The 14,298-nt window shown below is 51.8% G+C and overlaps 1 protein-coding gene across 1 annotated transcript; it reads right to left on the bottom strand.

The window, feature by feature from the left end:
* Positions 1–1,772: 1,772 nt before the first annotated feature.
* CCBL1 (cysteine conjugate-beta lyase, cytoplasmic) lies at positions 1,773–12,296 on the bottom strand. The gene is made up of 14 exons (XM_009888022.1): positions 12,215–12,296; positions 10,099–10,220; positions 7,527–7,585; positions 6,413–6,563; positions 5,949–6,098; positions 5,490–5,576; positions 5,238–5,366; positions 4,574–4,694; positions 3,836–3,912; positions 3,488–3,577; positions 2,938–3,124; positions 2,640–2,716; positions 2,272–2,358; positions 1,773–1,841 (listed from the first exon to the last, which is right to left on the bottom strand). Exons 2-14 carry the CDS (start codon positions 10,180–10,182, stop codon positions 1,773–1,775), a joined length of 1,368 nt encoding a protein of 455 aa, XP_009886324.1. The 5' UTR covers positions 10,183–10,220; positions 12,215–12,296.
* Positions 12,297–14,298: the final 2,002 nt, after the last annotated feature.

The raw sequence follows: 14,298 nt of genomic DNA, 5'->3' as shown, positions 1-14,298 counted from the left end.
CCCGCCGCGGTGGTGATTGGCGGAGGCCGGAGTCACGTGAGCCAATGGCCAGGCGCGTGGGGGGGGTGGGAGGGGGCAGTGTTTAAGTCGCCTGCGCGGGATGTCAAGCTAAGCAGGTGGTGCTTCGTTCTGTGGGAGGATGGGTGACCTAAGAGAAGCTATGGAAGAACGAGGGTGTAGCTCAGCCTCTCCAGGGAGGGTGGGGATGGCCGGAGCCTCTCTGCCCAAGCACTGAGTGCATGGTGGAGGATGGGGAGATGCACCCTGCCCCGTGTGGGGTGTGTCATGGCCTAGAGCAAGAGCCAAAGCATGTGGGGATGTTGCAAGTAATCTTTATGCTCATAATCTAATCTCACAGTTGTTTATCTGTTGCGGTGATTGCAGCTCTCCCAGCACTTGGCACGTATGTGGGTGCAAAATGGCCTTCAGCAGCACCCTCACCCACCCAGGCTATGCAGGGAGGTGAGACGGGACGCGTCTCCTGTGGGCAAAGGCAGGAGGTAGGTGTTTGCCTCCCCCTGTCGCTCAGTGCAGCTCTGGCTCCACGGGGGTCGGTACTGCCAGCTGCAGCCCGAGACAGAACACCTGTAGAGCCACCACCCGCCGGCCTGGGTGGGATGAACAGCCACCACCATGGGATGCTACGCAGATGTTGCACAGGTGAGGTTACAGCAGGTCTTCAGGAGAGCTGTGTCAGCCCTTTAATCATTACAGCGACACTTACTCTTCAATAATTGCAGTAATTCATCTTTAATAATTTAACCGCCACAAATACTTATCGCACAGTCTGTTGCATGTAACTCCTGAGTGATTGATGATGCTGTTTTACATTCTTATCCAGGTTGAAATCGAGAATGGTGCAAGAATTACCTTTCAAAATGCTGCTCATGTTATGTCACCACCCACCAGACTGGTGGGTGGGAAGCTGCGGGGGCCACCAGCAACAGGAGCAGCCGGAGGCTGCTGTGTCCTTCCTCCCCATCCACTCTGTGCACTTCTCAAAGGCATTAAGGTTTTGCTTTGCAGCCTGGGCAATGCTGCCAAGCCCTGACAAAGTGCCAGGCGTGGTTTGGGGGATGCACAGGGAAGGTTTGGCAATATCTGGGCTATTTATGAAAGCCCATTTCCTTGGGGGAGCCAGTTATTGATTCTACGGTCACTTTCCCCAGAGATGCACAGGAAAAAAAAAAAAAAAACAGTAGGAAAACTGTTAATTATGGAAAACAGCTTTTCACTGGGTTTATAATTTTCAGGATCGTAGGAATCAATGTACTGACACATGGTGATACTGCACAGTCCTGTGAGAATGTGTGTGCTGGTGGAAACACAGTCCTGCGCCTTGGGGTACATGAGTGGGTATGTGGAGCAAGACAAGGCACACTAACCCCCAGCATGGCCTTAAAGGTAGGTCCTGAAACACCTTTTCAGCATTTGGTGGTGGAAAAGACGCCAGGAGCCATCGTTACCTTGTGTCTTGCTGGATGCATCCCAGAACTGATTATCAAAGTGTTTAAACATAATGAGAGGAAACATCGAATACTGGCAGCACATGCAAAGACTCACTTTTTGCAAAGAACAGTGCAATCACTTCACAGTTACCGAGTGTCTCCCAGGCCCTGGCAAACCTCTTACCACAGAAAATGTGGTTGAAAGCACTAAAATAAGGACATATCAAAGTTTGTAGCCAAGCAAAGGAAGAGGAGGAAGAGCGTTTTTAAGAGCGGTCATGGCAGGTAAGGACCAAGGAGAGCCTGGTTTTCTCTCCAGTGTGCTCAGGGACTGGTTTTCTCCTGTTTCCATTTTTGCAATATGTCACTTGCTGCCTTCAGTGTGGCTTCTTCCTAAACAAATACCGCAGGTCTGGTCAGTGGCTTCCAGCCAAATCCCCTTTCCCCTCACTCCAGTCATCATTTATCTAAAAATCCTGTTCTTGTTCTGGAACATTGCAAATGTCCTGTGTTCAGTATGAGACAGGCACAGCATCTCTGGGGCAGGCATAGCCATGGGGCGGTTAAATGCGCACCCAGAAGACTCCCTGCCTTGACCAAGAAATGTGGGATGTGATGGGACAAATTTTAGGATAGCACGGGCACAACTCCTGCCCCCTGGCTTGGCTCGCATGTCTGCAGGAGGGGGTTGAACCATCTGTGATGCCACACTCAGGCTCTAATGCCCAAGGCACTCTGCATTTCTGCTTGGCATTTATCTCATTAAACCAGCCCTGATTATTACTCTCAATCTCACCTTTCTTTGTACTGCCACATATCTCACCTTTGCAAAGCAGAACCGGATGAAATGGCTGTAGTTGTTTTTGTGGGCCCCAGAGTAGAAAGCGGAGAGTGGGATGGCGGCAAGTCCCTGGGAAGGGGAAACAAGTGAAGCTGAGGTTACTCTGTCTGGGCTGGCATGGAGCCATATGCTTGTTGCTTGCAAGACTCATGGATGGGCTTGTACATGCACTTGGTGCCCTGTCTGGTGCCTCACTCTGCCATGGTTGGGGCCAGCTGCTGACAGACACCTCTGGATGAGCTACCGGACCCGGCAGCAGTGGTTTGCTGCCGGCTCCCGTGAGCGCAGCCAGCAGGGAGGGCACAAACCCACCCGGGGCAAACGTGGTGGAAAGGACCAGGTGCATTTACCTTGTTCTTGACCATCCACTTTGCAAATCTGGAGTCGTAGGGCTCATCAGAGTCGGGGACATCAGGGACGTCAGATTCTGCAGGAGAAGAACAGCAGCACGGAAGTGGGGGCCACTGCTGTGTGCCTCAGCCAAGCCCCAAACCCACAGCCTCTGGGAGTTCAGATGGGAAACACGCTATTTTCCATCCCCGCTTTGGCAGTGGTTTATGCAGGTTCCCGTCCCTGCTAGTGGTACCCCTCCGAGCTGGTCTCCCATACTCAGCCCTGCCTGAGCAAAACCGAAGCTGCGTGACTCACTGAACTTGGAGATGTCTGCCACCAAGAAGTAGGTGCCCTCAGGGACGATGGGTTTCATCCCCACAGCATCCAGGCTCTGGACTAGCCAGTCTCTCTTCCGCTGCAGCTCCTTGGGCAGTTGGACAAAGTAGCTGTCTGGTTTCCCGTAGAGCTCGAGCTCCCTCTGGAAACCCTGAGCGACGGCCTCCTGCGAGGAGAGAGGTGCCCGGTGGGGAGACGGTCAAGACTTGCCTGAGAACCGGAGTCTTTGCTGGGATGCAATTCACAGGCGATCAGGGGGTGATTTCTCACTGCACCAAGCTCAGCTCTCTGCCGTCAGCCTCTCCAAATGGCCTCTTAGATTTGTCAATACAAAATAAGGAATATACCCCAGGCAGACTGGACTCGCTCCTTCCTCCCGAGCATGGGGGAATTGCAGGGAGAGGGGAAGGAGCCTCTCCAGGGCTCACCCTGTCTGTGCCTTTCAGGTCAGCGTGGGCAGAAGGACCCTGTCTCAGCCCTGGTTCAGGGGTTTGGGAATTGTGGGGCAGGCTGCAGGGAGCCACCTTACCTGGGCAACTGTGGCACAGTGGTACACTGAGTTTTGGTGCACAGTACGGAGGTGCTGCAGCAGCCGGTTGGGTCCCACGGTCCAGCCCACCTAAGGCCAGGAGAGGAGGAGGAAGTTGGTAAATTTCTGGATACGCGCTCGGTCTCCCCTTTATTTGCCTGTGCTGACTTCATTGTACTTTCCAGACAGAGCTACTGTAAAGCAGCTTTGGTACTTTCAGACTCTGAGGTTCAAAGCAGAGTTTGTGGCAGCAGTGTCCACAGCACCACGCTATGGCAATGGGACCCATGCCCTGGAGCGAAGGGACAGGGCTGGAGAGAACACGGGACGCCACACAGGAGAATTCACCTTCCATCCAGTGGCACTGAAGGTTTTTCCAGCACTCCCGATGATCACCGTGCGGTCCCACATCCCTTGCAAGCTGGCTGGCAAGGAAACAAGAGAGAAGCACCGATGGCAGCGCTCAGTGTGCTCACTTCTGGACTGCATTAATAACATGGTGGGAGCTCTTTGCCCAACATAACCCATGGTGGCCTCTTGTGTTCACAGCACGTCTTTCACCTGAATGAGCCTCAAAGCACATCCCAAGCAGGCAGCCAGGTTTCTCAAGAGCATCTCTTTGTAATTAAGTGCTTTCATACGCACGTAGCCAGCCCCAGGGGTTCCTAGAGGTGCCAAGCACCATCACCCTGCAACAAGGTGATTGCACGTTACTGCAACAGGAAGAACAGGCCTCTGAAATCATGTTGAAATGGACGTCCTAAAACCAAAACACCAGAAAACTGTGGGGAAAAGAATACCGTTTCTCTGGAGCCAAAGGGCTCTTTGCTCTGGATCTCCCATTGTGAAGCCAACTCTCTGTTTCCTCTGACTGGCTCTGAAAGTCAGTAGTCCAGTTTAAGACCTGGTTTAGAGGCTGAGACTGACTGCAGCAAAATACCTCTAATGGGGATACATGCCTGGCAGAGTTGTGCATGCAAGGAGCCCATGCAATTTCCAGGGCAACCCAGTTAAATCACTAGTTCCTTTCCTGAAGCTGCTGTACCTAGAGAAGACACCCAAGCTCAGCCAAGCTGTTCTCCGTACCGATGCGGATGTGCTCCTTCCCGTCGTAGACCAGCCACTCGTACACTTCATCGCTGATGCACAGGACGTCATGCTTCACACACAGGTCTGCAATGAGCTCCAGCTCCCCTCGGCTGAATACCTGCAGCAGGCAGGGAGTGGAGCAGAGATGCTGCAGGTGCGTTTCGGAGCCCCTGCCTGTCCCTGCCTCTCCGCAAAGGCTGCACACCCTGCCTGCACCATCTCCCGAGCCAGGGTGGGCAGGAGCTGGCTGCAGTGGTCTAGCAGGGCAGAGCCACTGCTGGCACAAAAGACCAGGCTTAAAAAACACCAGATGAGCGAGCGCAGCGTGCGGTGCTGCCACAACACCAGTTTCCCTTGTGTGCAAGGAGGGTCAAGTCACTGCTACACTGCGCAAAGGCTGCACACCCTGCCTGCACCATCTCCCGAGCCAGGGTGGGCAGGAGCTGGCTGCAGTGGTCTAGCAGGGCAGAGCCACTGCTGGCACAAAAGACCAGGCTTAAAAAACACCAGATGAGCGAGCGCAGCGTGCGGTGCTGCCACAACACCAGTTTCCCTTGTGTGCAAGGAGGGTCAAGTCACTGCTACACTGCAAATGTGGCTGGGGGAGCTGCAGCCCCCCAGCTGCTCTCAGGGCCAGCCACAGCAAGGCCAGAGGCGTTACCTTGCCCAGAGGGTTGTTGGGTGAGTTCAGGACGATGGCTTTTGTCCGTTCACTGAATTTAGAAGCCAGCTCAGCTGGGTCCAGCTGCCAGTCTGCACTAGACATCAATTTGCCATCTTTTGGAGCTTTCTAGAGAGAACACAGAGGAATCTCAGCTTGCTTTGCTACCTCTGCGCTTCACTTACCACTCACCTCTTCGCTCGCTTTGCTGTGACTCTTCCCTCCTCGATGGCTTTGCTCTGACACACTCACCGGTCTCAGCGGGACAAACACAGGCGTCCCACCAGCCATTTTCACCATCGGCTCATAGCAGTCGAAGAAGGGCTCAATGATTATCACCTGGAAGAAGGGACATGTCAGCACCCTCCTGCCCCTGCTCAGACCTTCCCTGATGGATGCAGAGAGAAATGGGAGGGACAGGAAATTTTAATCCTTGAATTACTGTAATGGAGAATGTGCATTGCTTGTGGGCAGTGTCAGGCAAGAACAATATCACTCGGGGCAAAAAGGTTATTTTGCTGTATGCAGAAATAAGATAGTGCCCTGCAGCAGAGAAACTTTTCCTTTGGAAGCTCAAATACTGGAGAATGGGGATAAAAACTTTTCTGCATTGCAAAAAGACTATGAAAACCTTCCCCCAGCAGATCCAGAGACAAGAAGGGCTCTGTTGGAGGAAGGCTGCCTGTGCAACAAGCCCAAATCTTGGGTTACCTCATCACCTTCCTCAATGAAAGCCTGGAAGCAGCAGAAAAGAGCCTGGTATGCACCCACAGTCACCATCACGTTGTTCATAGGATCCAGTTCTTGTCCAAGCAGCTTCCCAAAAAACTGGGCTAGGATCTTCACCAGAGGGGGGTGGCCCTGTGGGGTGAGAGGAGGGGTGGGAATTGGGTTGCAGAAGCCTCCTAAAACATGGATAAGCCCTTGGAAGGGGCCTGGGCAGCCAAGTGCCCTGTGACTGAGCATGTGGGGCATCTTCCAGCCCGGCTGTTTCTAACGCCCTGGTAAAGCATGGTGTTAGGGCGCTGGGTGCAGGGAGCCCGGGCTGAGGCTGCGTATGTGTTTCGCCTCATGTGGGTTTCCCTGTTTATTGCTGCCGGGTGAGCCCTGAAGCGGCCAAGGCTAACAGGGAGTGAGGGGGGGTATTGCTGAGGAGCGGGGCTCTGCCCACGCACGAAGGCACGGGTGTACTGGTGCAGCATGTGGTTCTCCCCGCTGAGGGCTCTCGCGAATGCCTCCTTCAGAAAGTCGGGTGGGGGGAAGTCGGGGAAGCCCTGGCCCAGGTTCACCGTGGAGTAGGTAGCAGCCAGTTTTACAAACTCCACCCTGGAGAGAAGAAGAGAAAGAGAAGCTTTTACAGAGGGTCCGGGCAGCATGCTGGCACTGGCTCTGCTTGTCAGCAGAAGTGAGTGAGGTTGGTGTTCCTCCTGCAGAGCCACCTTGCTGCTTGCAGGTGGACAAGGCCAAGCACAGGTCATTTCAGACCTGTTTCAATTAAACTGAGGACGAGGCACAATTGCACTGGGGGGTGGTTTTAATTTGTTCTTGAAGGAAACAGCCATTGTGCTGTCTGGTTGTGTGGTCACAGACGAAGCCACACACCACTTCTGATCAGACCAGACCAAGCAGGAGAGGACTTAGAGGTTTTCAAGCTCATACCAGTTCTGCAAAATCTAGCAACTGGACACCATGAATGTGGTGTAGAGGGAAAGGCAGGCTGAACTCTGCCCTTGTCTCACCCAAGAGCCATCTCATCAGCAGTTTGTAGCTTGAAATCAGTTACAGCAGGGCTTTAGGGAAAGCCCATTTAAATATCTTCTTCAAGCGTGCAGTTTTCCCAATGCTGTACTGTGCCTGGCAGGCTGGGAATGGCATTTGCAGCATCCCTTTGCCTGCCTCTCTGCTTGCAATGCCCTAAGTTGGGCTTGAAGCAGACACCAGGCTGGAGCCAGCGTGCTATGACTACTTGGCTCAGATTTGGGTGCCGCTGGGATCATTCAGGTGGAGGGATTGGATGGAGTGCGATGCACTACAAGGTGCTCCCACCTGCCTTCCCACAGGATGGTGTGGGACACCCGGTACGGCATAAAGTGCGAGCAGCAGGTACAGAGCTGAGCCAGGGTAAGGTCTCCTGGGAGGAACCTGCCCTGATGTGCTTCCTGAACAAATGCAAAGCAGCTGAGGGAGACTGCTGCTCTGTGCTGTGTGGCTGTGGTGGTTTTTGTCTGGTGTTAGGCTGCTTAAAACCACATCTACCACCAGGGTAAACCAGATATTATCTTAACTCACCAGATATTCTTATCTGTTCCCTCCAGCCTCCGAGCTTGCACTGGCCTCGACATTTTTGCCTGCAAAGAGAGAGAAAGAAAGTTGGTTTGAAGATTTCACTCATGGCAATGGGGCCACGTGCGATGGAGACACGGCCTTCCCAGGTATGTTTTTCCCAATAGAAGGTGTGCCCTTCCAGTATTGCTTCATGGGTTGTTGCTGACCAACCTTAGAGTAGTAATGCTGATGCAGTGGCTTCTGGAAGAGGTTTCACACACTTTTTATGAAAGATCAAACAGATGAGAGCTGGCACAGGGCAATGTTTCATTTACAAGTTTCAACAAGAATTGAGAAAACAGATGAACAAAAGAAATGTGTGTACACTCACTGGGGAGTTGGCAATGCCTAAAACCTCATTTTCAGTTTGAGGAAATCATGGGGTCAAATGAGCTCAGCCAAGCTGTAACAGCCAGGCCAATGATCCCAGATCTCAGGCTTCTGCCTTAATTGCCTCTCTTGTCCTCCATCAGAAGGACCTCCTTGTTCTCTACAGGCCAGAAAATATCCTCTTTTCCTAGAAGAACAAATTTTTTTTTATTCCACACTGCTCTAAGGTGTAGCAGAAGTAGCATTCGCTCCTTTCTCCTACTGCCCTTGTGAGCCCTTGGTGAAGGGAGTTGCTCTAGATCCTAACCAAAATGCTGGGTTTTGCACATAAAGTTCATGGAAAAACCAGGCAGCAGCTGGGTACAGGCAAGAGGGGAGCACAGCACAAAGGTCGGTGTGATGTACAGAGACACCAAGGTACCATTTGCCTGACTTATATCTAATTTCCACGTGCATCATGGCTGGGGGGGTAGGAAGAATGACAGTAGGAAACATCCGGAGCAAAATCCTCTTTCAAGTCAGATAAGCACAGTGGGAGAAATTCAGATGTACTTGATGGGGAATTTATCACGAGGATGATGAAAGGCGGCAGAGGCAGAATTTAATAACTCAACAGGTCAGGGAAAAGGTAACCAGACAGCAAAGGGACTGGAAACTGGAGACAAATGATGCTCAGTGCACCAAAAAAAGCCAGTGTGGGGATGTGAGGAGGGCATCTCTGAAGCAATGAGCCAAAAAAATGATCATCACCATGGCAAATAAAATACATTTGAACAGGGATGAGGAGAGCATGTGAAAGCAGCCAAGATGTGAGATGCAGAGCTGCAATGCGAGGGGACACAGGCCGTGCTGGGATGGGATGGGATGGGATGGGATGGGATGGGATGGGATGGGATGGGATGGGATGGTGGGGGAAAATAACCAGGTCAGCCCCCCTCCTGAGGCTCAGCTTCTGCTGTAACTCCCTGCTTACCTGCTCACCTTTGCTGTTCCCTGAGGTCTGCACCAGAATTTGAAAAGTGCCCCAATGATATTTTGTATTGAGGTCTCTGGATTTCTATACAGCTTCAGCCCTCACTCAGGATCTTTGCAAACAACTTGCTGAGGAGCCCTGCGTTTCAGAGGGCACCGGGTGGACTCTGTGCTCCCCCGTGGTGCCGGGCAGGCAGCCAAGGCGAGCAGAAGTCACTTCTCCCCAGGTCTCAGGGAACCCCACTCCTCTCCCCCAGCCCCCTGCCTTGTGTTTCTGCACAAACTCATGGATGTTATGGTCAGCAACACCTGGTGTCTGAGCTGATTTTGGTGGGAGTACAAGGATTTGTGGATTGGGAAGTAAAAGATAGCTGGAGGTGAAGTATTAACTTCTCTAGTGCAGTGGGGCTGCTGCTGGCCACGGTTCAGAGAATTTAACAGCAAATGTAGGTGACCCTGCTCTGGCAGGGGGGTTGGACTAGATGATCTCCAGAGGTCCCTTCCAACCCTGCCCATTCTGTGAAATGTGATGGGGGTGACTGGGAAGAAGGTGCTTTAAGCTTAGACATTCCCAGTTCTGAGGAAGGACCTTATCTGCTCCAGCCCTTTCAGGAAGGGAAATGACAAATACTTTCTTCTTTTGACATCCCCCCCAACCCATCCCTAGCCTGCATGATGCTGCCATGGGCGGCTGCCCATCAGGCTGGAGAGTAACACAGACTTGGGGCCACACAGTCCCCAAATCTGTGTCAGCCTGTTCTGCTCCCCAAACCAAACGATGTGTTTCTCCAGTTGCGATTTGCCTGGCAGCCAGACAGGATAGTTGAGTGCAAATGTAGAAGACTTAACGGCCACAGCCTTCCACCACTGACTCCCTGCCACACGTGATTTCTTTGCTCTGCATGTTTGTATCTCCAAGAGGGATGCTAAAATTTCCCAAGTACTTTGCAACCTGAGAAGCTTTAGTAGAAGAGACCATCAGATGACGCAACCCCACATACAATGAGCTTTCTTCTGTGTGCAGGATATTCTCTTGCTTATGAGATGTTCCCTTTAAACAGGCTACCTGGAAATAAGCGGGTACAGAGGAGATTGGTTTTTACTGACATGCCCTATCTGCCATCGCTGCCAAGGCTAGCTCCTGAGCGGCGAGCTTCCCTGGGCTCCAGACCGCTGCAGCTTGAGCCAGGGACCAGGCTGCCGGCCAGGAACAGTCACGCTGGGCATTAAATACCTTGCTGGAGTACGACCTATATCCAACGCTGCTCTTCCTCTCCAGCAAGAAGTGACGCAGAGATGATCCTGCTCTCCTGAGCATGCCACGGCTCCTGCTGTCTCACTCCCGCGGGCATGGACCTGCATTTCCCCCGGACACAAAGCAGAGGGGTGAGATAATCGTTCCACAGCTGCAGGGGCAAAGCAAACACTGCAGGTACCTGGGGACACAGCGCAGGTCCAGACCCAAAGCTGTGGTTATTCTGCCCCAGAAAGGAAAAGGGGAAATGAGCCGCTTTGTGTGTTGTCACTGCAATGTCAAACAATGCTGGGATTGTACTTTGTGCCCATGACACACACAAAGTCAGGATCGCAAGGGCACCCATGGCTTCTGCCTCCTCTCTCCCCAATTTCAGGCTCCCCTACCTTCCTCTGCACTGGGGGGAGCAGTGCGGGCATCAGCAAGAGAACATTCTCTGGGAATTCAGTATTCACCATCAGCTTCCCGTCCAGTTTCACTGACCCCAGGTATCTCTTGCCTTTGCCCTTCCTCCCCTGCAGCACCTCCACCTGCCTCACTGATGGGGCTGTGTCTTGGGAGGGTTTGGCCACCCTGTCTCTTGGGGCTGGCAAGTAAAACAGGGGGCTTTAGGGATGTACGCTGGGCAAACCTACTTCATGCAAACCTACCCCTTCTCTTCCTTCATGTTCTTAAAGTTTAAAAAAAAACAACAAACAAACCAAAAATCAAAGCAAGAGTGCTCCTGTTTTTGAGAATCTCTGGCCTCTCAGCTGCTGCAGCTCCAAGCTCTTTAGTTTCAAGTTTTGTTCTGATTATCAAGACGTCAGCTTCCATCTGCAAAGTGATTTTGGTGTTTACCTTTCCTTCAAGGCCCCAAACAATTTAATTTCTGTGTCTGATATAGTCTGCTCCTTCATCTCAGGTCCCCTTAACTATTGTACAGTTAAACATGTGATATTTAAGCTAAAATAAGTTACTGTTTTGTTAGGTACTTGAGATAAAAGTGGTGAGTCTGGAGGATGCATGCACCTTTATTTTGACCAGCCATGGATTAATTTACCCAGCTACCAAAAAATAAATTAAAACAGATTTGAAGCTGGCTAGTCCACAGGTAAGTTCTCAGTACTACTAGTGTGCTTTCCATCCTTACATGCAGGATGTGAGTCCCCTGTTTGCATTTTGTGTCATTTCTAACAGAAGTGCAAAGTGGCTGCCTGCTGGGACCAGTGGGATTTTACATCTCTTTGCCCAGGTGGGAAAAAACAGTACAATTTATGGAAATACAGGAAGCCACAGGAAGCTCAGGACTGTGAAATACCCACTTTGTCCCTGTGCACGGGACAGCTGCGTGTTGGGAACGGGGCGCTGAGATGTGGGGGGACACTGCTTTGAGATGCAAAGCAAATGAGCACTGGAAGGAGGGGACTAACCCTGCAGGTGACAAAACCGAAGTGTGGCAGGAAAAAGGGCTTCACTAGACTACAGAAAACTACAGAGCTGGTGGAAGAGCTGTGCACAAGGCTCCTGCAAAGAGCTTAGAGGCATCATCGGGGTCAGAGTGCTGCTCCCGGTGGAAGCAGCCATCTGGGGCAAGGACAGAGGGCTCTGCCTCACCTCCCCAGTCCCGGACAATGTTTTGGAGCGGGGTCAGCCACCAGGGAGTCAAAAAGCCTGGGAAGGGCTCAGGGAGCCTCTCACGTCCTTGGGCACTTCAAGCTGTGCTGTAGGCAGGCTCCCAGCTGGGAGCCAGGGCACCTCTCGTCCTGGCGGGGTGCATGGTTTGGAGCACAGTGAGGATTCTGGAGGTGACAGCCGAAAGGTCACCATGGGGACCGGTCACTCACCACCTCCCGCCCTCCAGCCCACAGGCACCAGCCGCCTCCTCTGTCCCGGTGCTCCCCAAGCACCTCCATGGTGCTGGCCAGCCTGGCTGCTCACAGCTGCACCCAAAGGGCTTTGGGGGCGAGGGTCCCCCTAACCCCGTCACACCGTAGGGTCGCAATGCCACAGCGAGAGCACGGGCGAATGCAGCAGCAGCAACAACCAGCAAGCACGCACACGTAGGCGCAAGGCAGCTGCCAGAAGGGATGGTGGGGAGTAAAAACTGACTTACATCAAGCTGGGCCACGCTGCCTTACGCTGCGAAAGTCTGGCACGTCCGCCCAGGCGGCATTTGCACACATGCCGCCCTCTCCCTCTCTCTGAAATGCTTCATCTGCAGCTGGGACTTCCTGGGAGGAGTCGGAGAGGCTGCAGGGAGGCAGGAGTCGAGCTACAACACTCAGATGGGGAAAATCGTACCGGGGAACGGGAGATCTCAGGTCGCTCTCTAAAGCACCAGGGTGAGGGAGGAGACGGCTTTTCGAAGCAGGTCCCTTCCCCCCCAAGGCTTGGAACCACTGCTGCCAGAGGATTTTGGCTGCGTGGGAAAATATCCCAGCATATTGTTCAGATGGAGGCTCATATCGGCATAATTATAGCAGGATAATTTTTGTGGTAGGGCTATAATTACTTTGGCATGGCAGTGGCTGGGAATTTTCCTTTGAGTGAAGCCTTTAGTCATTTTGAAAAAATAATTTTTTAAGTCAGACACTCTCAAAAATTCCACCCTGCAGGCTTAATATTGTCAGAGAAGAGAATGCATCGCAGGTACAGAAGGTGAAGGCATCAGTGTTTTCTTCATCAGAGGATAGTGACCTACTGCCACAATACAACTTAAAGCAGGATCCTGCAGCATCATCCGACCCCCCCGGGGCTGTGGATGGGCAGGGAGACAGATAGCAGCTTCAGAGGTCGAATTCAGTGCACAGATGCAGGAGCTGAACTCTTCACCAGTCGTTTGAGAGGTGACAATTGCTCAAGTGAGGCGCAGAGAGCAAATTGTTCTCTCGCCTTCCCTCTTCCTTTTGTGACAAGGCTTTACATGCACCGATGAATCAGGTCGTGTAGCTCTCCTGCATGTGTAATTACTGTCTCCCTTTCACAGGAGGAAAAAGTGAGCCACAGGGAAAGGAAGTGGCTGACGTCCGCTGTGCCAAAGGTTCCCAAATCCTAACCCGATGTCTGGCTGCTGGGCTCACAGCATCCCTGTCATGACTAAGCGGGAGGGAATGTCAGTGCAGGCTGATGCAAAGTCTTTGTTTTCTAAACTTCTGTTTAACTCAAACACTGAAACAAACAGATAGAAGGAAAACATGTTTGCTTCCGTAAGAGTGTACACGGCACATCCTGAGCCACCTAATAGCTCAATGCTGTTTTCTCCTGCTGCCCTCGCTATGCTTTCTTTGCCCCTTCTGACAGCCTTGCACCTTCCCTCATTGTTGCTTGCCCCTGAGCTGAGCTCACCTGACTAGCTAAGTTAGCAAAAAGCCAACCTGGCAGAAAAGTGGACAGTTTTCTGTAAGGTTTGTGAGTTGCACTGGCTCAGGGCAGGGTGGTGTCAGTGCTAAAGGCACTGCAAGGAAATATTGATCTGAGTAGGAACCAGAGCAGAGGGGAGGGGGGAGAAAAAGGGATGGACAGGAGCACGAGCCCCCACTTCTTTGGCAAGATTTGGCCTTTATATTGGTTCAACAGTAACATGTAACTTCACCTTAATGTACTATTGAAATTCAGCAGAAATTGCTAGATAATATGCATGCGGCCAGCAAGGAAAAGGATGCTATCTGACCTTCTTGGAGCTTGTATTGTAAAACTGAAGGAAAATTAGGACCCTCTCTTTCTTCAGGTTGTTTTAATTTAACAAGTGCATCTAGACATGAACAAGTCTTCTTAATGGTGTTCTTTTAAAAAAAACTAGCTAATCGCACTGGGCTGGTGGGTCTGTCCCCTGGCAGGTGGGATCACAGCTCCTCTGGTACAGGTCCTGTGCCTACGGCTACAGGAGGATGCTAAGACCTATAATGTTCCTAGAAAGCCACAGATATGCTTATTTTACTGTAGCAGTGATCACTCGTGTGTACAAGTTAAAATTGGCTGCACTTAACCACTCAGAACTGCCTCTTGTACACTAATGAAATTATAATGAATGCCTTTGAACCATCCTTTATGAATTTTTAAAAAAATTACTCTGCCCAGTGTCCTCCGGTGAGTCAGCCGAATGAAAATAACCAATAGTGAATCAGCCTGCTTTTTTCAGGTACCACAAAATTACTGTTGGATGTATCCTTGTAACACATCAGTGCTACTATTCCTGCT

The sequence above is a fragment of the Charadrius vociferus genome, unplaced genomic scaffold (assembly GCF_000708025.1).
Source record: "Charadrius vociferus isolate BGI_N301 unplaced genomic scaffold, ASM70802v2 scaffold56, whole genome shotgun sequence".
Lineage (NCBI taxonomy): Eukaryota > Metazoa > Chordata > Aves > Charadriiformes > Charadriidae > Charadrius > Charadrius vociferus.
The sequence above is the reverse complement of the archived record's forward strand: the minus strand, read 5'-3'. Positions and strand labels throughout refer to the sequence as shown.